Source organism: Populus nigra, chromosome 2 (genome assembly GCF_951802175.1).
Source record: "Populus nigra chromosome 2, ddPopNigr1.1, whole genome shotgun sequence".
NCBI lineage: Eukaryota > Viridiplantae > Streptophyta > Magnoliopsida > Malpighiales > Salicaceae > Populus > Populus nigra.
This window is the reverse complement of record NC_084853.1, coordinates 45,090,414-45,112,541: the sequence shown is the minus strand read 5'-3', so window position 1 is coordinate 45,112,541 and position 22,128 is coordinate 45,090,414. Positions and strand designations below refer to the sequence as shown.

General features: G+C 35.0%; 4 protein-coding genes across 7 annotated transcripts; 2 read left to right on the top strand and 2 right to left on the bottom strand.

Annotated features, from left to right (window-relative positions):
• Positions 1 to 1,112: 1,112 nt before the first annotated feature.
• Positions 1,113 to 5,147, top strand: LOC133681503 (uncharacterized). 3 transcript variants are annotated; one of them, XR_009836530.1, is made up of 7 exons: positions 1,113 to 1,602; positions 3,236 to 3,331; positions 3,438 to 3,545; positions 3,645 to 3,705; positions 4,078 to 4,202; positions 4,270 to 4,384; positions 4,791 to 5,147. XR_009836530.1 is itself a non-coding variant. In XM_062104554.1 (7 exons), the coding sequence occupies exons 1-6, from the start codon at positions 1,252 to 1,254 to the stop codon at positions 4,327 to 4,329; spliced, it is 801 nt and encodes a 266-aa protein (XP_061960538.1). In that variant the 5' UTR covers positions 1,113 to 1,251; the 3' UTR covers positions 4,330 to 4,365; positions 4,791 to 5,147. The 3 variants fall into 3 exon arrangements, 2 of the variants coding, with proteins under 2 accessions (XP_061960538.1, XP_061960537.1); XM_062104554.1 differs by having other exon boundaries at positions 4,270 to 4,365; XM_062104553.1 differs by lacking the exon at positions 4,270 to 4,384 and having other exon boundaries at positions 1,121 to 1,602.
• Positions 5,148 to 5,962: 815 nt separating this feature from the next.
• LOC133681501 (probable plastidic glucose transporter 1) lies at positions 5,963 to 11,241 on the top strand. Of its 2 annotated transcripts, none has more exons than XM_062104552.1 (11): positions 5,963 to 6,346; positions 6,747 to 6,947; positions 7,100 to 7,199; positions 7,514 to 7,626; positions 7,963 to 8,056; positions 8,146 to 8,319; positions 8,600 to 8,708; positions 8,797 to 8,870; positions 9,080 to 9,168; positions 10,383 to 10,497; positions 10,769 to 11,241. In XM_062104552.1, exons 1-11 carry the CDS (start codon positions 6,078 to 6,080, stop codon positions 10,970 to 10,972), a joined length of 1,542 nt encoding a protein of 513 aa, XP_061960536.1. In that variant the 5' UTR covers positions 5,963 to 6,077; the 3' UTR covers positions 10,973 to 11,241. The 2 variants fall into 2 exon arrangements, with proteins under 2 accessions (XP_061960536.1, XP_061960535.1); XM_062104551.1 differs by having other exon boundaries at positions 5,964 to 6,346; positions 8,146 to 8,302; positions 8,562 to 8,708.
• Positions 11,242 to 11,960: 719 nt separating this feature from the next.
• On the bottom strand, positions 11,961 to 15,441 carry LOC133681504 (vesicle-associated protein 1-2-like). The gene is made up of 8 exons (XM_062104555.1): positions 15,088 to 15,441; positions 14,930 to 15,000; positions 14,762 to 14,843; positions 14,535 to 14,650; positions 14,282 to 14,446; positions 14,120 to 14,170; positions 13,066 to 13,143; positions 11,961 to 12,322 (listed from the first exon to the last, which is right to left on the bottom strand). The coding sequence occupies exons 1-8, from the start codon at positions 15,137 to 15,139 to the stop codon at positions 12,212 to 12,214; spliced, it is 726 nt and encodes a 241-aa protein (XP_061960539.1). The 5' UTR covers positions 15,140 to 15,441; the 3' UTR covers positions 11,961 to 12,211.
• Positions 15,442 to 17,590: 2,149 nt separating this feature from the next.
• LOC133681647 (uncharacterized) lies at positions 17,591 to 19,713 on the bottom strand. The gene is made up of 2 exons (XM_062104739.1): positions 19,541 to 19,713; positions 17,591 to 18,938 (listed from the first exon to the last, which is right to left on the bottom strand). The coding sequence occupies exon 2, from the start codon at positions 18,879 to 18,881 to the stop codon at positions 17,883 to 17,885; it is 999 nt and encodes a 332-aa protein (XP_061960723.1). The 5' UTR covers positions 18,882 to 18,938; positions 19,541 to 19,713; the 3' UTR covers positions 17,591 to 17,882.
• Between the last annotated feature and the right edge of the window lie 2,415 nt (positions 19,714 to 22,128).

Sequence of the window (22,128 nt, the reverse complement as noted above, 5' to 3'; positions counted from 1 at the left end):
TCGAAAATGCAGCATAAATTAACGTAGCATCATGTCAAATGGCAATGGTGTTGGGCCTACAAGATTGAGTGGACTATGAACTTCATCGTTGCAAAGCAACACCAGTAAGGCCTGACATGGGCCTTGCATGAAAAAATATAAATTCCCAAGTCCAAAAATGACTCTTTTCCTGAATTAACTCACTCTCCGCTGAAGCTGTACTGATCTGGGGAACAGAATCCTTTTTTCCAATTGAAATATAATAACTTTTCTTGATTCCCCACAACATAACCATTTCAACAATTCCATTTCACCTCTCACATACAAGCAAAATAAGAACAAAATAAATAAGGGTAAATTTGCAAATTTACTTTCAAGTATCTTGAAATTCTGACTTCACTAGTTTCTTCTTAATCCCAATACATCATCATCTGAGTTTAATCAAATTAATTGGATGGAGATTTTAATTAGATTAATATTTCAATTGATTTAATTAAATTTTTATCTTGGATTAGAACTCGAATCTTGAAATTATCAAGTTAACACATTGGGATAAACTGAGCTTGAGGATTAAATCATACTTATTCATTGCAATGCTAAGTCATGATGAACAATAAAAAAATCAGGTAAAAAATTTAGAAGAATGCTGATATTTTTGGAATTTTTTGAGAGAGAATGATAGCAGATGGAGAACTTTTTTGGTTTTTATACGTGTTGCATTGTTTGGTAGAGATGGCGGGTCGAAAATGCTTTCCGTGCCCGCGTGCCGAGTAAAATCCAAAGTTTAGTTCTTGGGCAAACCTAAACAAGAACCCCCCAACTATAGAGATGGTATTAACTGAGTCTTCAGATGATTATTTCTTTCAATTGAGTTCCCAAGGTATTCAGACATCATGAGTTTTGAGTTTTCCGTCTATACTCTTCACAATTTCGTAAGAGATAACCTCAATTTTCCCAAATACGATGTTGTTAAATTGGATTGATTTATGTTCTTTGGCAGGATTGAATGGGAGGCTCAACTAAAGTATTTACAAAAACCTTTTGAGAGACTAAAAATCCTTTTAGGAACTTAAGCGAGACCTTTTCTATAATTGGGGGACTTGTTTAAGCTTTGCCTCGCGGCAAGTTCGAAAATATCGTTAACGAGTTGCCAAAACGGCGGTTTTTTTAGGGCAATTTTTGTCAATGGGAAAAAACCTTCAGCAAGTGCACCCTAAATAAACCCTCGCTACGCCTGTGGCTGAGATCTTTAACAGAGAGTTGAAAATCAGAATGGCGAAGCGAGATTTGTCGGGTTCGGAGCCCGATGAAAGCGAGAATTCAAGTTCGGAAGAAGAAGGAGAAGAAGTGGGGAAGCTGAAGGGGATAACGGAGTATGAGAAACAGAGACTATCGAGAATCGCGGAGAATAAAGCTAGAATGGAGGCTCTGGGTCTTAATAAAATGGCAACTTCTTTGATGGGTTCGGTTCAGAAGTCAAGGCAGCGAAAAGGGAAACAAAAATTTGTTGATGACGAGGAATATAGGCCCATTGATGAGACTGCTAGTGATGACGATGGCGATGATTTTGATGACGAAGATTTTGTGGGAGGTCAATCTTCTTCGAAGTCTCGGAGAAGTAAGGTATTGTGAATTTCCCTTGATAAGAATCGTTTCAAGTTTTTATTCACATTTTCTTGATTTTAATGTTAATGGATGATATTGGGACCGTGGAGGGTGAAAATGGGAGCTGTCCTTTTTCTCATTGATAGTAAGAGAAATGCAAAATGGGCCATTTAACCAGAAGGTGAACACCAACTCGAGTAGAAGAGGAATGCACACTACTTGTTTGAGAAAAGTCTTAAAAAAATGAGTGAAAATGGTAACAAAATTTAGAAGAAAAAATTATTCTACAAGGAAAATGAGTTGATGCAGAGACTGAATAATGAGACCTACAACTGACTGACAGAGTAAACGGGTCAACATCTTATTATCACTCGACTTTTAAAGTGATGGAGGGTGAGAAACCAAAAAAAGGGAAGGGGTGACTAACACAAGATTAGTCACGTGGTGGCATATCAAGTGCGTGTTGAATTATTAGGTACGAGGTAATCATAGACATGTGTGGCACTTGTGAAAAGAGGCTCCGGGAATGCATGTTTGGGCTTATGCATACTCTGTGCAGTGATGAGATGCCTTGGTGCTCAATGAGTTCCAATAAATTGGATGGATCATCATATGTTAAACCATCTTGTAATTTTGTTTAATCTGTGCATGTTTGTGGAACAATCTATTTTTTGTTTGAGACATGCAGGCAATACAGTGGTGCCTCACAAGTGATTCTATTTCTTATGCATTCTTAGCAGTACGTTGATATTGTATGAAGTGGATCCATTTTTGCCTCCTTTTAATAACAAGGCTAGTGTGATGTCACCCTCTATTTTCATTTTTTGATTGTACACCCTTGGAAGAAAAAATCTACGAATTTAAGAATGTTCTAATACACCCTTGAAAAAACATAGCTTACATATCTCATTTAAGAATTGAAGAGCACATCACTTTGTGAGACATGCACCCACATGTCTCATTTTGAGGTATGAACTTCTCAACTTGAGATGAGCAGTGGTAGGTCTTTATGCTTTCGGTGTGTGCCTCACTTCATTTATCTTAAGTACATTTTTTTCTACGTTTTGCTACTACCTACACTTACCTTTGGAGGCTTTTCTCAGACAGATGACATGTACTCCTCCTCTAGTAAACATGGTGTGTATCTTTGTTCCCACATGTAACCTCCCTCTTTCCTTACAATAATAATCTATAAGTTAAAATGAAATGGTCTTACATTTAACTCTCTCTTCATATCAAAATAGTTTTGATGTCACAACATCCTATATTTATTTGTTTTTTTTCTTACTCCCAAGATCGATCATTTCAAAATTTATTTGCTTACAACCATCCGTGCGCTTTGTCCTTCCCATTCAAGTACATCCAATCCCAATAACAATTAAGATTGTCCACTTCTCATCTCACTCCTCGTACTAATCTATCTGCCTCTCTATCTGAGAGTTGTTTGTACACAACTCTACCTCAGTACCTCACCCTAATATACATAAAAGAACCTGCATACATTTCATTTTTCACCCTTGTCAGAAACTATTTGATTGTGTTGTCTAGCGTGTTTCAGGTTTAGATATGCAAGGCCATGACCTTTGAGCTTTCCCTTGAAATACTTTGATTGATATGTTGGGAACTCTATTTGCTTATCTTTTTTATTCAGGATAAGAGGAAAAGTTCAAAACCTAAAAAAATTCCTGTTCAGAAGCATGTTAGTGGTGCAGATTACATTTATGGGGATGATGATGAATTAATGCAGGTAAATTTTGATGAGTATGGTGGACTTTTATTGCCAGGTTATACTATTTCTGCTTCACATTATTGTAGAGATGGTGGTAAATTAACTCTTCAGCGCTCTTATACAGGCAATTGCTCTGTCATTGCATGATTCTGCAAATGATGCAACTCCTAAAGAGAGAAAGGTAGATGCTCAGGTTCAAGAAGATGCAGGAAGGAAGAAGAGGAAAAAAGCGGTTTGTTTTCACTCGGATCGTTGTTTATGATGAGCAGATTTTTTTACTTATTTCTCTTTCCTCTTATGTTTCTTCTTTATTTCTCTTTCGTGTCAGCAGTTCAGTAGTCGGGTGCAGATGACTGAGGATGACCTTATCTTGCATTTCTTTCAGTTTGATGGTAATTTTGCGAACCTGTCTTCTGTGTGTGTGGATTGTAGGGGAAGGGAGAGGGATAAACCGAAAGTTGGGAATTTTATTTCTTTGTGAGTTTTGACATTAGCTTTGGAAGAAAGGGGATTGAGATAGAGAGGAACAATCTGGTTTAGCAAGTGTTTACATTATCATCACTCCAGAAGGCTTGATTTTACAAAGATGCCTCACTCCTTGTAAGATGACTAAGCTTCTGGACCTTAAATCTTTTATCAGGCCACCCTTGTTTAAACTTTAAAGCTTTATCACTTTAATGTTTTGAAAGCAATATTCTGTCTGTATTATTTCTTGATATTCTGAAAGAGTCTTGGAGTGATTTAGGTGGATAATGTTATTGCAGAGGCAGGAAAAGGGGCAATAACGATGAGAGATCTCCGAAGAGTAGCAATTGCTCATGATTTTACATGGACAGACAAGGAATTGGCTGATATGATACATTGCTTTGATGGTGATGGAGATGGGAAGGTCAGTTCTTGCAGTCTTCATTCTTTTTGTTGTGAAAAGGGGCTTAAAAGTATGTGGTTGTGGGCAGGCTCAAGGACTCTTTCCAAATGCCGTGGCACTTTTTGAGTGTTTTAGTTTGGAACTTTGAACAGTTTGCTGATCTGTTGCTCGAAGTGGATGCATTGTGAGTCAAGGATATTCATGTAATTGGAAACTTGTCTTATTATCAAGTACTCTTATGCCGCTCACTTTAATCTTGAATCAATGATCAAAGAACTTCTTTCCCTTATTTGTTAATTACATTATCTAGGCCTAGCGAATCACTTGATAACTTTCTACACATTCAAAGATTGCATTTTGCATGTGACTATTTCAAGAGCTTGATTCTCCATCTGTTCAACACTTGCTTCAAAGTGAATTATACTTTGCTGTCATGGCTTTCTTATCATTGTTTCATCAAAACTGCCCAATACATTGGTGGATGAGGTCTCAATTCATATGTTAAACTTTCCATATTTACTTGTAATGTTCTCATGCTAATCGATGTTGTTTGAAGATTTCCAATTGAGTAGCATGATGCTTATCTATTGTTAACTGGCTCCATTGCAGCTAAGTCTTGATGATTTTCGAAAGATTGCTGGTCGATGCAACATGATTCAGAGTTCTGAAAATCAATGATGGATACAATATTGGCATCACATTCATTGTGGAGATATGTGAGGAAGTGCATCTCTGACTCTTCATAACTTTCTGAGTTCTTTATTGTGTTTCTAAGGTACTTTCTGTTTTCTTTTTTGTCTTTGTAAGTGATGGCTACTTTAAGAATTTGTTCTGATTGGCCTTTTGCAGATACAATCTGCATCTGGGCTATGTATTAAAATGTGAAGAATTACCGTAGCTTCCCGCAATGTTGTATATATATGATGGTATAAATTTTCTCTAAAAGCACGTTGTTTATATTTTCAATTTTCTCTGTAAGCAAAGTAGATGGAGTGAGTTTTCCAGTTCGGTAGGCCTTTTAGCGTTTTGGTAGACTGACTTTTGGCAGCTAAGAGTGCAAGCATTCTCCTTCTGTATACAACAGCATCAGCTGCAAACCTATAATACAAAGCTGATCCTTGACAATCTGCACGCTGTGCGTGGCCCTTTCAGAATATAGTGCCTAAGCTTATCTGAGGAAACAATCTCATGCTAATCACTTTTGGGGACCTTGTTTATTGTGAATGTGCTGTCCTTGATTGAATGGTTTCGATATTAGCTTTATGAAAATAGCCATAGGTTTTTTAGGGTGGTGCTGGTTTTATCTGCAACAGCTAGGTTAAGCTGTCAAATGCTGCTGCTCTAAAGCCAAGCCAGTGCAACCGCACCAGGTTTATCTGGTTATTTAACAACTCAGGAATAACCCCATTTCACGATCCAATGAATGAGCTCCATGGAACCGAAGGAGGCATGTACAAGTGATTCTGTCATTACTGTTTCAGGTGTTTCATTGGTGTCGTTCGTAGCTCCAGTAACTTGCAATGACATTAGATTCATGACTTGGTAAACCCCCCCGGGTCAGGCCCAACACATAAAATTAGCTCATATTAAATGCATAATAATAATAATAATAATAATTCCAAAAGTTGTTATTTTTCAAATAATATTCAACTAGTTGGTGGTTGGCGATGATTTACTACAACGACCAAGATATTATTGAGAAATTAATTTTTTATTAGGATATTTATGATAGATGAATGAGTATCTTGAAAGCTACAAAATTGGCACACATTTCAACTTTTCATCCAAAAAAAGCCACAGAGATTTTTAAAAAAAAAATCTGAAAAGAAGAGGAGTAACCCCGTCCTCACACTCACTCTCTAATCCTATGTGGGTGGCTACGGTGCTTCCTAACCTATGTGGGTGGCTACGGTACTTCCTAAACCGGTTCCTCCGGTTCTTTCCGTTCTCACTTCTTCAAGAAACCCTAAACAAAGTTCTTTTCATTTCCGGTTCTCGTATCGACCTTTAAACCTTAAAGTTTCAGCAACAAAGCAGCAGCAGCAGCTTCCCGAGCCGAAGGCTGATAAAAAAAACCCAAGTAGTTCTGATTTAGGATGGCTCCCTGCTTTTCCTCACGTCTTGATTGCCTCTATGTCAAATTTTCTATTTGGTTATCATATAGGGTTTGTATCTCTCTCTTATCATGTTTTACAATATTTATGCTCAAATTATCTTGATGATGGGACTAGACTGGATGAGACAGCACAAGAGACGGGGCAGTTGTTCCGTTCCATTTGCAACCAAACACTAGTACAAATGAAATTTGCTTGTCCGTTCATGTCCAGTTCCTTGTGCCAAATCGTCTTGTTGATCAAGAGGTGACTGAAGATTGGACAAGACGGGACAGGATAGGATAGGAGAGTCAGGACAGTGGTTCTATCCAATGTACACACCAAACACCAACACAAAGAATGAAAATGTTCCAGTCTAGTCCCGTGTGCCAAATGTTATCTTAATCTCGCTTTTTGTGATGATTTGCATTATATATGATCAACGGTCTTGATTGTTGTTGATTATATGCAGGGTAATGAATGGTCCTATTGTTTCTGTTGCAAAAGAGTTGGGTTTTGAAGGAAATTCAACTCTTGAGGGTCTTGTGGTTAGCATTTTTATTGCTGGTGCATTTCTTGGAAGCGTGGCATCAGGTTCACTAGTTGATAAACTTGGATGTCGTCGCACGTTTCAGCTTGACACAATACCATTAATTCTGGGTGCACTTATAAGGTAATGATTCGTATGTGTAAATAATTTGATGATGAAGATATGCCTACCATTTGCAGATTGTGTCATGCTCGAAGTTTGTAGATTTTCTGATCTTATACTGTACATAATTCTAAAGTTTAGTCTAATCTATGGCACTTTGCATGATGTGACAGTGCGCAAGCGCACTCTTTGGATGAAATACTCTGGGGAAGATTTCTTGTTGGGCTTGGGATTGGTGTGAACACTGTTCTTGTTCCAATCTATATTTCAGAGGTACTTTACTTTCAATGCGCTACGTTTACTGATTTCATTTGTTAAACTCCCAGTTTTTTATGTTAGTTACAAGGGTTGGTCAATTCAAAGGTGTCGAAGAAGTGAGAGGAAAGACTTGGGATTTCTCTCTTTATCCAATCTTGAGAATATGAGAACAATGTTCTTTCAAATTTATTTTTTCATTCATTGAAGCTTGTAATATATTGAATTTTTCTATTATGGTTTGTAGGATGTGGCAAGAAGATATGTTATTGGTGTTGACAGTAACTCCCAATCATTTTTGCTCATCTAACTCCGCATTATATATGTTATAGGTTGCACCAACAAAATACAGAGGTTCATTGGGAACCTTGTGTCAGATTGGGACATGTCTTGGAATCATTGCATCATTGTTCCTTGATATTCCTTCTGAAACTGATCCACACTGGTGAGGTTCTTTTCCTCTTTGGTCCTTGTTGGTTCCGGGCCTGGGTTTGATTGATAATCTACTTTCATATGCTTGCTCTCTCTCTTAATTTCATGTGCAGGTTTTCTTTTAGCGGATGTCATTCTTTAGAATTAAGTTTTATGATATAAAGTAGGAAGCCAATGGAAGTCAGTTTTGCATGATTTAGCAGGACTTGGCGTCTGCAGTTTGCTTTTTAGCCTTGCATTCATAGGCATCTGCTTGTCTCATAGATTTTCAAAGGAGTCATTATTATTCTTTTACTTGATATGGAGGAGGCTTTGATCTTTCTTGCTTAACAAAATATCTTTTTTTCAGGTGGAGGACAGTACTCTACATTGCAAGTGCTCCTGGATTTATTCTTGCACTCGGTATGCAGTTTGCTGTGGAAAGCCCCCGCTGGCTATGTAAAGTAGGGGTCTCTTTCTTTTCTGTGCAAACATCTTTAGATGTTGCTTCTTGTCATTTCATTCCTGAAGCTTTTATGATTTGTTTGTGTAGGTAGGGAGGCTAGATGATGCTAAAACAGTTATTCGTAATATTTGGGGATCATCTGAAGTTGAAACGGCAATCCAAGATTTCCAATCAGTCATCAAGAATAATGGCGTTAATGTGGGTAGTGGATGGTTGGAACTCCTGGAGGAACCACATTCTAGAGGTTGTATGACTATGAAGGTTGTTCTTGGATATCTCATTCAGTTATATTTATAGTGAAATACAATATGGGTCATAGGACTTGTTGTGTTAGTGTGACAGTTTGTGTGATATACTTTCTCTAGAAACATTTCAATAACATTTGTAATTCATGCATTTTCTCTTCCGCATTATTAAATAGCTAGATCATTTCATATTTCAATTTTGAGTCTGTGACACACAAAATTCAGTCTGTAGACATTGATGTAGTTGTGTTGTTGCAGTTGCATTTATCGGAGGTGCCCTTTTTGTACTGCAACAGTTTGCTGGGATAAATGGAGTCCTTTATTTTTCATCGTTGACTTTTAAAGATGTCGGTATAACAAGTAGCAGTTTAGCAAGCTTATTTGTTGGACTTGCCAACTTTGCAGGTTTGAAATCTAAGGCTATTTGTCTTTTCTATATTGAGACATGTTTCTCATTTGAGTCTGAAGTTTTTGAGTTGGTGGTCATCTTCAGGTGCACTTTGTGCTGTATACCTAATGGATAAGGAAGGGAGACAAAAGCTCCTGATTGGCAGTTACTTGGGAATGGTGAGTGTGGATGATATATGCCTGTACAAAAGCAAGTGACTGGAAAAAATAATATCATCATGATCATTGTTCTTTATCTTCTTTTGAGGTTTGAAATTTCAGCTATTTTATGGTATTATTAGTTTGTTGGTCCACTGATGCACCAAAACTTACAAAAAAAAGATAGCAGCATGGATAATCTAAGTTATGAATTATTTTTCTTTATGCAGGCAGTTTCAATGTTTCTTATTGCTTGTGCTATCGGTTTTCCAGTAGATGAAGAACTCAGTCACAATTTGTCAATACTAGGAACTCTGATGTAAGTAACTTTTCCCTAGAATCCCCACATAATTTTAAAATCTGGGAAGAGATTAGACAAAGTTTTAGCCCATGGTAGTTTTGCAAGGAGAAAACAGTTCCATTTAACTGACTCCAATTAATTTAAAGTTCTTTGAACGGAGCAACATAGAGAGCTGCCTCGCTGTTTACTTTTGCTGCCTCTCCATATTTAGCAGTTTCATCTTGTTGGTCAACAGTCTGAGAGTTTTGAAAGCCATTGCATTTAGTACTTAGTACTACCCAATTAATTGAAGATTTAGCCTTTGCTTGGTTTATTTGTCACTTTCTAAATTAGTTAATAAGTTTGGCATATGAAGTGAACTTGGGCCACCTATGACCAGCAATGCTAGATTGATGACTCAAGAAAAGGCACTTTTGTGGCTTACAGATATGACCTGATGAGAGAAAAAGATTCCACCTGATTGCTGGTTATTCAGCGTGACTTTTATTTAGCAATTTTCTTATTTCAAAAGCTCATTATTCTACCTTAATGAAACTATGAAAAAACCCACTGCATATTTGAAACCCTGCATTTTGTTTGCATGCCTGTTCAACATGGTATTGTGATCCAAATAAAAGCTGAGCTACAAGTGAGACATATAGAACTATGCTGAACAGCCATATATTGCTTGCATCACTATCAACCTATCAACAAGTGAATGTTATATTAATAAGGCCATGTCATGGTTATCTTATCCATGCATATAAGCATTTGGAACATGTTATAACCTTTTCCAGTACATGCAGTATCTTTTTTCGATGTGCAATTGTTCTGGATGCTTTGCTTCATAGCATCATATAGTATGGATATGCATATGTAATAATTCATACATAAAATATCTACTTGTATTCCCTTTTAACAGACATCCCAAGTGAATCTGTTGTCCTCCAGAATACAACTCTACCTTCAGGGTTTGCTGCATTCATTTCTAGGTGGATTTTTGCAATAGTGAGTGAAAACTTGAAATGAATCTTGCATTGATTGCTTTTGAACATGTACTGCCCTTTTCTCTTGAGAATTAGAAATGAATCGCTACGCGACGATGTCAAAGCATGACATATAGCACCATCCTGATATTGCTAGACACTAGGGTGTTTTAAGGTGTCCAAAATCCTTTCCTACTAATCTGGAATATAGGAGTATTATGCATTAATGAGATCTTCATTGATAACTCTTTTGGCTCTTGCATATAGGTACATTTTCACATTTGCCATCGGAGCTGGCCCTGTAACTGGTCTCATCATACCAGAACTGAGCAGCGCCAAGATGCGAGGGAAGATTATGGGGTTCAGTTTTTCTGTTCATTGGGTAGGTACTCAAATCATTTTCCATAATTTATTCCCCAGAGAAAGGAAAAGGCAAGTTCTGCCAAGTCTTGTTGATGTTTAGGTCAAATATCTAGCATTTGTACTGTCTGGCCATTTCCCATGTTTCTAATTGGATTTGGAAGAGAGAATGGGAAAGATATAGCACCATTGCTGTTTCCATTCTTATATATTTTGATCTTCGAATCATGTAATTTCAGCTTCTTTACACCCCTTGTGAATTCACCTTGGTCATTTGATGTACCTTCTTTCAGGTTTGCAATTTCCTGGTGGGTCTATTATTTCTCGACTTGGTGGAGATTTTTGGAGTTGCTCCTGTTTATACCGGCTTTGGCAGTGTGTCCTTGTTAGCAGCAATATATGCCAAGTATTTCTTAGTTGAAACTAAAGGACGCTCTCTTGAAGAGATTGAAATGTCTCTGAACCCCGATTTCTCTGTCAGAGACAAGGGACCTTAAATTGATTTCAAAGCTAAGACAGACGGCAAAAGATGGGATTGTAATGCTGGGACAATTGCACATATGTTTCTTTGGAAGGTTGTGATTGGTGATCCTTGATGCTAATGTAGTGAAGTTGTGTTCGAGTAAACTCTTATTTCTGTGTACGCAACAGTTTTACATACCACAAGTGACCGGAAGAAAAATCATCTGGTTTTCTTCTCACATTTTGCCAATTTTGTGCAGGGAGCTCTTTCATGTAACATCAATCAAATTTCATTTGGTGCCAACTTTAATTTGCTTAGAGTGTTTATCTCGTGTTTTTTAAAAATATTTTTATTAAAAATTAATTTTTTAAAAATTAAAAGATATTATTTTAATATATTTTAAACTGGATGACTTCTAAACTGAAAGTGTATTAAACCTCTGCCTGTCCTATTAGTAACTTTCACTTCTAAACTGAAAGTGTAAGAAACCTCTACCTGTCCTATTAGTAAGACTTTCTCCTTGAATGATTTATGATTCCAAATTGCATGACATGTAAATGGTAATCGCATGTTCTTTAGCATATGACGAGTTTATGCATTATATATAATGGGGAAAAAAGGGCACCCAACTTCATTTCGTTCTGGACAATTTCGACCTATTAAGGGCATATAAAAATACAGTTATAACTAGTTAAGCTTTAATTCTCTACGGTTCCACGAAATTTTTTAAAAAATAAAAAAAATTTAAAAAACAATTAATACCACATTCTTAAAGTTTTACCCATGACAACAGTCTGGTGGTCTGGTCATTGAGCTGATGAGATGGTGCGTCCATTGAGCTGATTGCACCTCTCATCGGTGGCCAGACTGTTTTGGAGCGGTCTGAAAGGTCGAGGATCAATATTATCTCGTCTTTACTCATGTTTCAAAACCCTAAGTATTTACCTCTAATTCTTTGTTTTTTTATGCACCGATGATTGTGGTATTGGAGAGTTTCCCATGAGGTTCCTCGAGACAGAAGCTGGTCACGCAATCGAGAAATCTAGGAGTCGGCAATTACAATCAATTCCTTAATGTCAATTTCTGGTGAGGGTAATTAAAGGAACAGCAGCTCCCTCTCACCAGTCACATTTGACATGTGCTCCCTAGGGTTGATACAGCCAATAAAATAGAAAGGAGTAACATCCTATCAATCACACATCTAATGTCTTCAGTATTCTACATTTCAACCCAGGTACGCGAGGCGGAAGGATTGACAGGCAGATCCACTTGGTCATGTCCTTTTCATGAGGTATCCCAAAATGATGCCTACCATGGCAACAAGAATGGTGTATATGAAAGGGATACCTCCTCGACTTCTGCTAGAATGGTGCCTCAACAGCTCCTGCATACAATTGCACACAGAGTCATTTTTAACACGGGCTCTGCTGATACCGCTACTAATGTCATCCTGCACGGTAATCTATTTTCTATAACAGAAACTATAGCCTGTGATTTTGTTTGTTTTAGTTTTTTCATTTATATATTGGGTTGGGGGGGGGGGGGGGGTGTAGATATGATGATGATAAACAGGAAAATACAAACTTTATCATGGTTGTTGTCTTTCATATAACATTTCACAGTTGAATGTGAGATAGAATAAAAAGTGTTGGCTTATGCAGATATTTCCTCACACAAGAAATGACGAGGTATCATACTTAAGTACGAAATTGTTTACATAATGAGAAAAGTGCATGAAAAGCAACAAGATCAAGCATAACCACTTAAAAAAACTCATTTATTCGCATGTACTGAATTTACTGGCATTAATAGCCAGGCATGATTAAACACTATATTCACTGTCTCCTTTTAAATGAAATTTACCTAGTAAATAGCAGCTCAGGTAATCAAGTGATAAAGGTCATGAAACGATTTTTTTATTCTTGTATAATTTGTGGCATTTGCCAGATATGTTTCCTCTTACTTTCCCCGACTGCATTCATCTAAGAATATGGGTTCCTTATAGTATATTGTTTTCTCAGCACCTAATATTTCTTGCAGTGAGAGCTGATCTAAAAGTAAAGGGTAGCTCTAAAAGCATTTCAGCACATGCACTAACATGCTATATTCACATGCTGAGTGCCTTACCAGTTCTTGCTGAAGTTGCTTATTTTGCTGAACAGCGGAATTTTTCTCCTCAGTCAGCTTGGAAATGAGAGCCTTTGCCTGAAATCAGAATTATCATTTCAAGCATATGACCAAGTTTCCCAATCAAATATCTTAACAAGAAACTCTAAAGTCCGGTCAATGTCAAGGAAACAAAATTACAAACTTATATAAATTTTTTATTTTTGTGCATGTGATGCTGAGATAACACCCAAGAAGAGGGTGTCTCTGTGATATATCCCATGATGTAGTGAGTCTTAAGTGTGCAAACTCACCAAAATCATCCAGAGGTTGTGTAAGAAATCAAGAATAGTGGCCAAATCCTAGTTACATAATTGTCAATGAGTGGGGAACATAAGCAGCTGAGAAGTTGGCTTTCATAAATGGCTTGGCTGAACATCTGATGGCGAGGTGTTTTAGAATCTAATTCGAGGCAGGACTATGTAATTATTAAAAAGGTTTGAACTGGCTTGGCTGAACATCTAATGTCGTGCTTCTAGAATCTAATGAGGCAGGACTCCCTCATTATTAAAACTGGTTCGAACTACAGAATAGATGGGGAATCTGAGTGGCTCCATCATTCATAGGGATTCACCAATCAACCAAAATAAGAGGATTCTCTCCTCCTATCAAAAAAGGAAGTAGAGTCCCCCCTTCTAATAACAGCAACATTTTTTCACCCTAACACATTCGCCCCCAGTCGGGAGATACTTGAAAGTTGATGCAATTGAAAAACAAAACAAAGAAAAATTTAAGAATTGGGATTAAATAGGAAAACAACAGTTTACCAAGACACCTACAGGGTAGGAATGCTGCCAAAAATAGCTGCTTCATAAATAAAGGAATCTATTTTTTAAATATAATGACACTCGTCAAACAGAAAAATAAGAAAATTGACCTTATTAGTCTAACAGTACTTGATAAACAAATGAAACCAGGGATTGCACATTTAGCATGTCCAACCAACCATTCATCACAAAGTTTTTCCAACAATTTGGGTTCAAAATTTATTGACAGAAGAAAAAGAATGACATACCTCAGGTGAGTTATCTTCAGGCTGTGGTCTCTGGACATAAGACCTTGAAACCTACAAAAATGATCACATGATAGAGAAACAATCTATTAAACCTAGGAGGGCAAACATAAAGACAAAACCTGAACATAATTCAATTCAAAGACCAGGGCATCAGACACTCACAGCTGACTGTTCGGAAGTGCTAAAATTCCCATTATCTGACACGGAAGCTCTAGGAGAAGAACCTTCCTCTGATTCTTCACGCACCGGTGACGGTGGTCCAGGTGGAGCAACATAAACAACCCTCAATTTGCACTCTTCAACTTCATGCCCCGCCTCCTTATTAAACTGCAAAACACAATACATTGAAAACCCATTTGCATAACCCATAAAATTAAACCAGAAACAGAAATACTCAGGAAAATTATATCACTACCATCTCTGGAGTAATATCCTTGACTGTAGCTCCAGGACTTGTAATTACACTCTGAAGTAAAAACTTGTCCTTGCATTGCATATCGAGTGGCATCTCCTTCTGTGCTTGCATTGTGACTAACATGAACAAACAGCCCGTCGTTAAATAAACACAAATTTAGCAAGATACGAAAAGCGAAATTAATAATAATTAAAGCACAAGAGTTGAAGAGAGAAAGAGAGAGAAACCAATAACATCACAGGAAAGCCTTGGCAACACAACTCCTGTGTTAGGCCTAACACAATACTTCTTTGGATTTGTTGTCTTGACCTATAATAATTAAACATGCAAATCAATTTTATTATACAAACCCAGTTATTATAAAAAAAAAAAAATTGAGATTAACTAATCATTACCTTAAAAGCAACATAATTGTCACTTTTATTTCGCAACTGTAGAGAACACGAGATCTGCTTCTTTAATTCAACTACAAAAATCATAAAAAAGTTAAAAGAAAAAAAAGATCTTCTAAGAAAAGGAAAGAAATATAAGTTCTTTACAAGACGGTTCGTACAAGGGAATTGGAGCTCTTGAGGCTCGATGCTGAGAAGATCTTCGATAACCATTTTGATGGGATCGGCGACAGAGAGGAGGGGATAGTTTGGTTTTACGGTTAGAGAGAGAGAGAGAGGAGCAAATGAGAGAGAGAAAGAGATTAGTCGACGAGAAGTAGAAATAGTAAAGTAACAGCGTTTTTTTACTTTCCCTGTTGCTCACAGCCGGTGGGTGTTTGGTAACGCCAAATGGAAGTGATTTTCCTCGGAAATACATAAATTTGATTGTTTTTTTTTAACTTGCATGCACTTTGAAAAATATTTGCCGTTACACCAAACCAAACATTGCCTTAATTTTTGTTAGGGTATCGCTACCGATGGATCCAACTCCAAGGCGTCTGCCATTCTGCATTGTATATATCATTATTGTAATGGCGGATTCGGATATTCATCCTGAAAAGGGTATGAATTATGGATCCACTAACTTGTATATATCATGTTAATTATTTTTCTAAAATGGTATTATTTCATTTTTTTTCTTTAAAATAGACTTTATTGGGTTTGAATTGAATTTCATCAAGTCAATTAAATTATTAAAAATTTAGGTTTTATCAAATCAATATCTTATATAATCCAAATAAAAACTCATCCTATATTAGATTTCAGATTTGAATTCTTTCAAGTAAAGTTGATAAAATCAATCCAAGTTTAACAATTATGTTGCATATTCAAGTAAAATGTAATTTAATTGATTATTTATAATTGAAAAATAATATTATGACTTTTTAATAAAATTGTTTGTGTTTGTTTGGTATTTGGGTGCATTATATTTTAAAATAATATATTTTTGATTAAAAATATATTATTATTTTTACATCAAGACATAAAAACCCAAAATAATATCAATTTACTATCTTTCATTTCAAAAATACCTTTTTTAAAAAAAAAAAAAACAAGATAATGCATTACCAAAAGGTTCCTTTATAAAAGATTCAAAAAGCCTTGGGACAAGTTTTTCTTATCGATAAAGGAGAATGGTTGGTGAAATAGTCAACAAGCTCGAGAGCCCTTGTTCTTCTTCGATTCAGCTGAGGATGATAGAACACCCGTATCTAACCAGCCTGCCTGGAAAAAATATCCTCAGCTTTGAAGTGAATTTGAGCAAATCTCCTCAGAGGAATATTCTAAACTTGGAGGCAAAATATTCTGTTTTCAGAATTCCATCCTTGTTATTTTTATTCTTGTATTTTTAATTTGTTCAATTAGTTTTTATTTATTTTTTTAATTTACCTAGTTGATTCTTGTATTCTCATGATTTACTTTAATTTAATAACTAACTTCTATCAAGTCTCAACATTGAATTGAGCTAAATTTGTGTACATTTATTTATATATATTTGTGGTTATTTTAAGTTTATTTAGCTTTTAAAAAAATTACTGCACGACATATACAAGTTATATCGGCTTGATTTATATATATCTTTAATGTCTCAAGATAATTTATATGATGGTATAAACCCTGTTTATCATCTCATAAATAAAAAAATATATTTAATAATGCCACTTTAGCATGCATAATTACTATTAAGATTAAAAGTTAACTACTTGATTAACTAAACAGATTTAGAAAACACAATGGTTATCTTGACAAGTTTTAAAAACACACTTATTAATTAATCAAGTTAAAAAATACAGGATTATAAATAAATATATTTTAATAATATTTGAAATAGATAAATGACACCACAGGAAAGGTAAATTTAGTTTTATTGCCTTGAAGAAAGCGTCGTTTTGGTCCTACCCTCTAGCTAGTCTTTAAGTTGATTGCGGATGTGGACCTAAAAGAATGGTATGTTATTAATAATACATGCCTCGTTGCCTTCCCCATTTTATTTTATTTTATTTTTATTCCGGAAACTGGAACAATAAAGACAATAATATAAAGTTGAAAATCATCTCTATCAACAGCGAAAATAAAAAGGAATCATCACAATTAAAAAATAAATAAATGTTGAGAATCATTGCTAGGGATGATGGCGTAGGTGTGTGTGTTCCGGATAGCGTGCAAGTTTTATAAAATTTTGAATTTTTTTATTTTAATATGATGTTAAAAATAAATTTTAAAAAAATTAAATTAAATTATTTTAATATATTTTTAAATAAAAAATATTTTAAAATACAATTTTTATCACAACCACATGCACCACCAATAGCACAAGCATGTGAATCCTGCGAGTACACAGGACCCACACGCATATATCTCTCGTCTTTTACCATTGTTTCATAAATTTGAGTTAATTCTCAAACGAGCGCGACGAAGGAACCTTAAAGTTTTACACGCGTGTATTTAGAAATGCTGAGAATTGCTTGTCCCATCCCAAGTTCACTGCTCCAAAATCTAGAATTTCTAATTACAGCTGAACTTGTTTGTCCCGAGTCCATTACTCCAAATATACAAATCTCCCTATCCATGTCAATATCTAATTACTAATCATGTCAAGCATCTAGAAAGTGGAACATCGCCTACATAGATATCCTCTGTATTTATTTAGTTCTGAACGATTGACATCTTACAACTAATGTATTCACATATTTGGCAAACAGTTATAAGCTGAGTGTAAAATTAGCAGCCCATATTAAGCTGCCAGAGCTAGGAGCTCAAATGTACATAGCTCGCTACAGATAAGAACACACATTTACTGTGAACAGAGAAGAAAACGGTGCCATTATACCAGGAATTATTTGATTATGTATACTCCCAAATACATATTTGAAGCCACAACTCTTAATGGAGTCTTCGGTGACAGTGAATGATATTAACCACCGGAAGCAGCAGCAGAGTGTTGCTGCTGTGATCGAGCTGCGAAACCGGCAAACCAAGCAACACTCATGAGCTGAACACCAAGGATTAGAATCCACCAAGATACCAGCCCCCTAATCATATGCAACATCCATGTTGGAGCACTGAGCTCAGCCCCAAGCTTCAACCCCCTCATCAGCTGTAACAGCCGATAAGACTCATACACAACTGGGGTTACCAACCATACTGGTGACTGCCAGTGCCAGGTGAGCAGCTCAGTCAGAATTTGTACAGATAAAAGCAGCATGTAAGGACCCAATAGAACTGCAAATGGGATAAAAGGCAGCTGGGGTTGGAGGGTGCCCTTTTGAGATCCCAATAACGCCATCAAGGGAATCACAAAACCAGATACAGTTGCAACCATGTTCCAAAATTTGTAACTCAAAGGAGGCTTGCTATTACAGGTTTGTGCCTGGTTTTTGGACCGAGAACAGGAATCGGCCATTAGAAGAAAAAGGGTAGCACCAAGATTGAAGATGCAATCCAGTCCAATCAAGGAAAGGAGGCTGGCTATATTGGGACCAAGGAATACAGAAGATAGGGGCAGCCATAATGTCGGTACCATGCCTGTAGTCAGGAGAAGAGAAGGGCCCAGAAGCCACATCGGCCATTTAAGAAACTGAAATTGCACCAATGACTGATTCTTTGTATCTGTAAGCTCTTCACTGTTGGTTGCTGGTGCTTCAGCTGTGTCTTCAGACTTCAAGGTTTCAAATATGTTGCTAGTTTTCTTCAATAAGTTACCAGAAGCATCAATGGTAGGAGCATACGTGACAGGTGAAGGTTCCCATGGAGTCAATTTAGTGCAGCAAACAGTGGTTTGATTAACATGAATTCTAGGAAATCTGAGACCATGATGCATGTTTAGGTTGCTTAGCAATTTTAGCTTCCTGAGATGGACTTGGTGAGCATTAATAGTAGACATTGTAGGAGGAGCTTTAACTAGTGATGCCATAGCTTGATTTGCAATCGAAGCTTTACCAAGTTTACATATACGATATGGTCTCAATCTCTGAAACACGGAAACAAAGGCCATAAGAACATTTGCCAGATCAAAGAAGATCACAATTCACAAACCAGTGAGTTCTTTGTGGTTTAAACTAACTGCATATTTGTTTTAAAAAATTTCCTATACAGCCACGATAATTTCTTCCAGCTAACAAATTATTTTAACATCTCCAAGCAGCTTAATCACACAGCAACCATATATTCCAGACACCACAACAATTGACTCTCGAGAATTTTACAAGACAGTAACAGATTACAGTGAATTAATATAGAATCATTTGAAAATAAAACATTGCCAAAATTTACAAAACAGTAGCACCGTCAAGCTCATCACAACTTGAGCTATTAAACTTCAAAATCAGAAATTAACAACAATATCCACCATAAAAGTTAGAGAATTGAAAGCCCAATAAGAAAGCAGCTTCCATATCTCAACTCACCAACTTCAACTACAATCTACAATACAACTACCATAAGCGCTCTAAAAACTAGAAAGAAACAGATTTTATCGAATAATAAGCAATCGTTGAAAAAAGAGACATCTAAGAAGTAAAAACATGTAATCAAGATAAAGAAAAAGAAAAGAAACTTGAAATTGAGGTTTACCTTCTGAGAGAAAGGAAGAGAAACCTTGCTGTGTTGATGATGTAAAGAAATGTGCAGTAGAGTTTTTTTTTTATGAGCTCAAATCTCTGAAGGACCGAGTTCCTGGCCTGACTAACTCGTGAAATGAAACTTGGCCGAGACAGGGTAGACGAAAAAATCCGATTTTGTTTCCCATGTAATTTCAGATTTTTTTAAACAAAAAAAAAAGTTAGTTTGGGTCAGCCCACTTGACTTGCGACCCAAATCTTCATTCGGATAGATTGTGGTTTCACGGAGTTATACCATGCTTTGCTTCTATTTTGAATAAATATAGCCTACATGTAGAAGTTATTGAAAAAATATTACTATGTAATGCTTGGCGATCATACCGGTACTCTTTGAAAAGAGGGATGATAACGTCAAGAAATTCTGAACTATAAGATAGAAGGGGAATATTGATAGATATTTATAAGGAAAAAATATTAAGTTCACTCCTTTTCACTTTCATCCCTGTATTCGATAAGCCGACGTTAATTACATTGCTTTGGTCCGTTTCATGAAATTTATACACAACTAGTTAGTTAGAATGTGTATGTTTTTTTAGGTAGTTTTTATGGTTGTGATTTTAAAAAAAATAAGTTTTAAAAAAAGTGTAATTAGTTGTGATTAGTTGAATTTAGATACATATTTTGTAAAAATTGTTATTAGAATTTATTTATAGCAAAAAATATATACAAAATGTTATGTGGAAATATGGTTGCGGTTGCTTTTTAAAAAGTTTTTTATTTGAAAATGCATTAAAAAAATTATTTTTTAAAAATTATTTTTGATATCAGCACATTAAAAATGATCTGAAAACATCAAAAATATATCAATTTGAAGCAAAGAAAAAAATAAAAAAAATCAATTTTTTTAAAAAAGTACTTTTGAAACGCAAAAACAAACAGAGTTTTATGAAACTCGGTTAAAAAACATGTAAAAACTGTATTTCAAACTTAATTTTTTAATGGGCCCTACAATACAAAACACAGTTTAGTTTGTTATCAAACATCTTTCTACATTTGTTTCACCGCAAATACAAAAGCTAGTGAAAAACAAACGGAATCTTAGATGGCTTTTAACGGGAAAAAATAAATGTGCAAGCGAGTACATTGCTTTTTTATTATTAGAAATTCAAATTGAGAAGTTGATGCATATATTTAATTGATTTATTTTAAATAATCTTAAATAAAATTGAATATTTGCTATGCTACGAGTGGGATAATCTTTTTTATAACTATATAAAAAAAATGATAGTACAAGCCCAAAATTTGATACATACTAGGAAACGGACTTTAAAACACTAAGAATGTCCTATTTTTGATGATATAATTTAAAAAAATTATTGAAAGAACAATATATTGTATATGTTAAAGTTAATCTTTGTTAATTTGCAAAACTTATAACTCGGATAATGAAACTCTAATAACCATATAAAATATAAATCAAAATAAATTATGAAAGTTAGTTCTGATTAACCAAATACCAAAAAACAAGAATGAAAATAAAAAAAATAATTTTAAAAGAACATTTAAAAAACACGGGTTAACTTAAGTAAACTAGTCTAACTCATGATATGAGTTGTGAAACTATAATGGCTTCATACAGGATAAATTAAAAAAAGAAAAAAGAAACTTCTTTTAAATAAAGCCAAGTGATGAAAGAAGAAGAAATTCTATCCCAAAATAAATTAAAAATATTGGGGTTTGTAATAATTTATGGGTTTGTTAAATTAATAAGAGTAATATTATATGCTAATGAATATGAATTGAAAATAAGTTTTGATGACTCGATATGTATTTTGCTATGATTTTCATATGAAAAATAATGGTGATGAATTTACTAGTGATTAAAAATGAAGTACATGACAACTTAAAAAAATAGGAACATAATATATAAATTAAAAAGAATACATTTAATATTTATATTTAATATACTTCTACAAAATAACAAGTCAGCAAGAACAACATAATTTGTGACAATCCTTTTAAGTTATGATTTTAGATGTTATGTACTATATGTTAGCATAGAATTGTTGTCAAGAATTTTTCTAGTTTTTCGAAGATTTAAAAATAGATAAATGAAAGTTTGTTATATATATATATTGAGAAAAATATTTTTAATGAGACTAAAAATAAAATAATTATAAAGCAGTTTTAAAATATAAAATCTCGAAGAGAATAATTATAATGTAAGTTTTTTTATTTTAAAAATATTTTTAAATTAATTTTACATGACTTGAGTTGGTACATATATTTCAAATTAATTTCTTTATATAATATATATCTATACAATAAATAATATCAAATATTTATTAGTAATTTATTATTTTATTTTAAATTTTTTTGACTCTATCACTGTGTCCATCTAATGAAAAAGGTGAGGAATGGAACTGTATGGATGCCATTTCTCTGAGTGTTGGGCAGACAAAGTTAGCTAATTGCTAACAAGCTTCTGCTTACTGTGTAGCCCGGGACTTCACAAACCTCCGATGAGTTCAAGTTTTGGACAGACCGGAAAAACTAAGAAACATGTTAAAGCAGCACATATGCCAAAGTAGCACACCGAGA

What these genes read in the sequence shown, in the direction of transcription:
- LOC133681503 (XM_062104553.1), top strand. Translation starts at nt 1,252, where the DNA reads ATGGCGAAGCGAGATTTGTCGGGTTCGGAGCCCGATGAAAGCGAGAAT. An exon ending in CGAAGTCTCGGAGAAGTAAG is followed by an intron (nt 1,603 to 3,235) that starts GTATTGTGAATT and finishes TTTTTTATTCAG; the next exon opens with GATAAGAGGAAAAGTTCAAA. An exon ending in GGAAGAAGAGGAAAAAAGCG is followed by an intron (nt 3,546 to 3,644) that starts GTTTGTTTTCAC and finishes TCGTGTCAGCAG; the next exon opens with TTCAGTAGTCGGGTGCAGAT.
- LOC133681501 (XM_062104551.1), top strand. Translation starts at nt 6,078, where the DNA reads ATGTGGGTGGCTACGGTACTTCCTAAACCGGTTCCTCCGGTTCTTTCC. An exon ending in TTCCAATCTATATTTCAGAG is followed by an intron (nt 7,200 to 7,513) that starts GTACTTTACTTT and finishes TATATGTTATAG; the next exon opens with GTTGCACCAACAAAATACAG. An exon ending in TTGGCAGTTACTTGGGAATG is followed by an intron (nt 8,871 to 9,079) that starts GTGAGTGTGGAT and finishes TTCTTTATGCAG; the next exon opens with GCAGTTTCAATGTTTCTTAT.
- LOC133681504 (XM_062104555.1), bottom strand. Translation starts at nt 15,139, where the DNA reads ATGGTTATCGAAGATCTTCTCAGCATCGAGCCTCAAGAGCTCCAATTC. An exon ending in GCTTTCCTGTGATGTTATTG is followed by an intron (nt 14,651 to 14,761) that starts GTTTCTCTCTCT and finishes TGTTCATGTTAG; the next exon opens with TCACAATGCAAGCACAGAAG. An exon ending in GCACTTCCGAACAGTCAGCT is followed by an intron (nt 14,171 to 14,281) that starts GTGAGTGTCTGA and finishes TCATTTTTGTAG; the next exon opens with GTTTCAAGGTCTTATGTCCA.
- LOC133681647 (XM_062104739.1), bottom strand. Translation starts at nt 18,881, where the DNA reads ATGGCATCACTAGTTAAAGCTCCTCCTACAATGTCTACTATTAATGCT.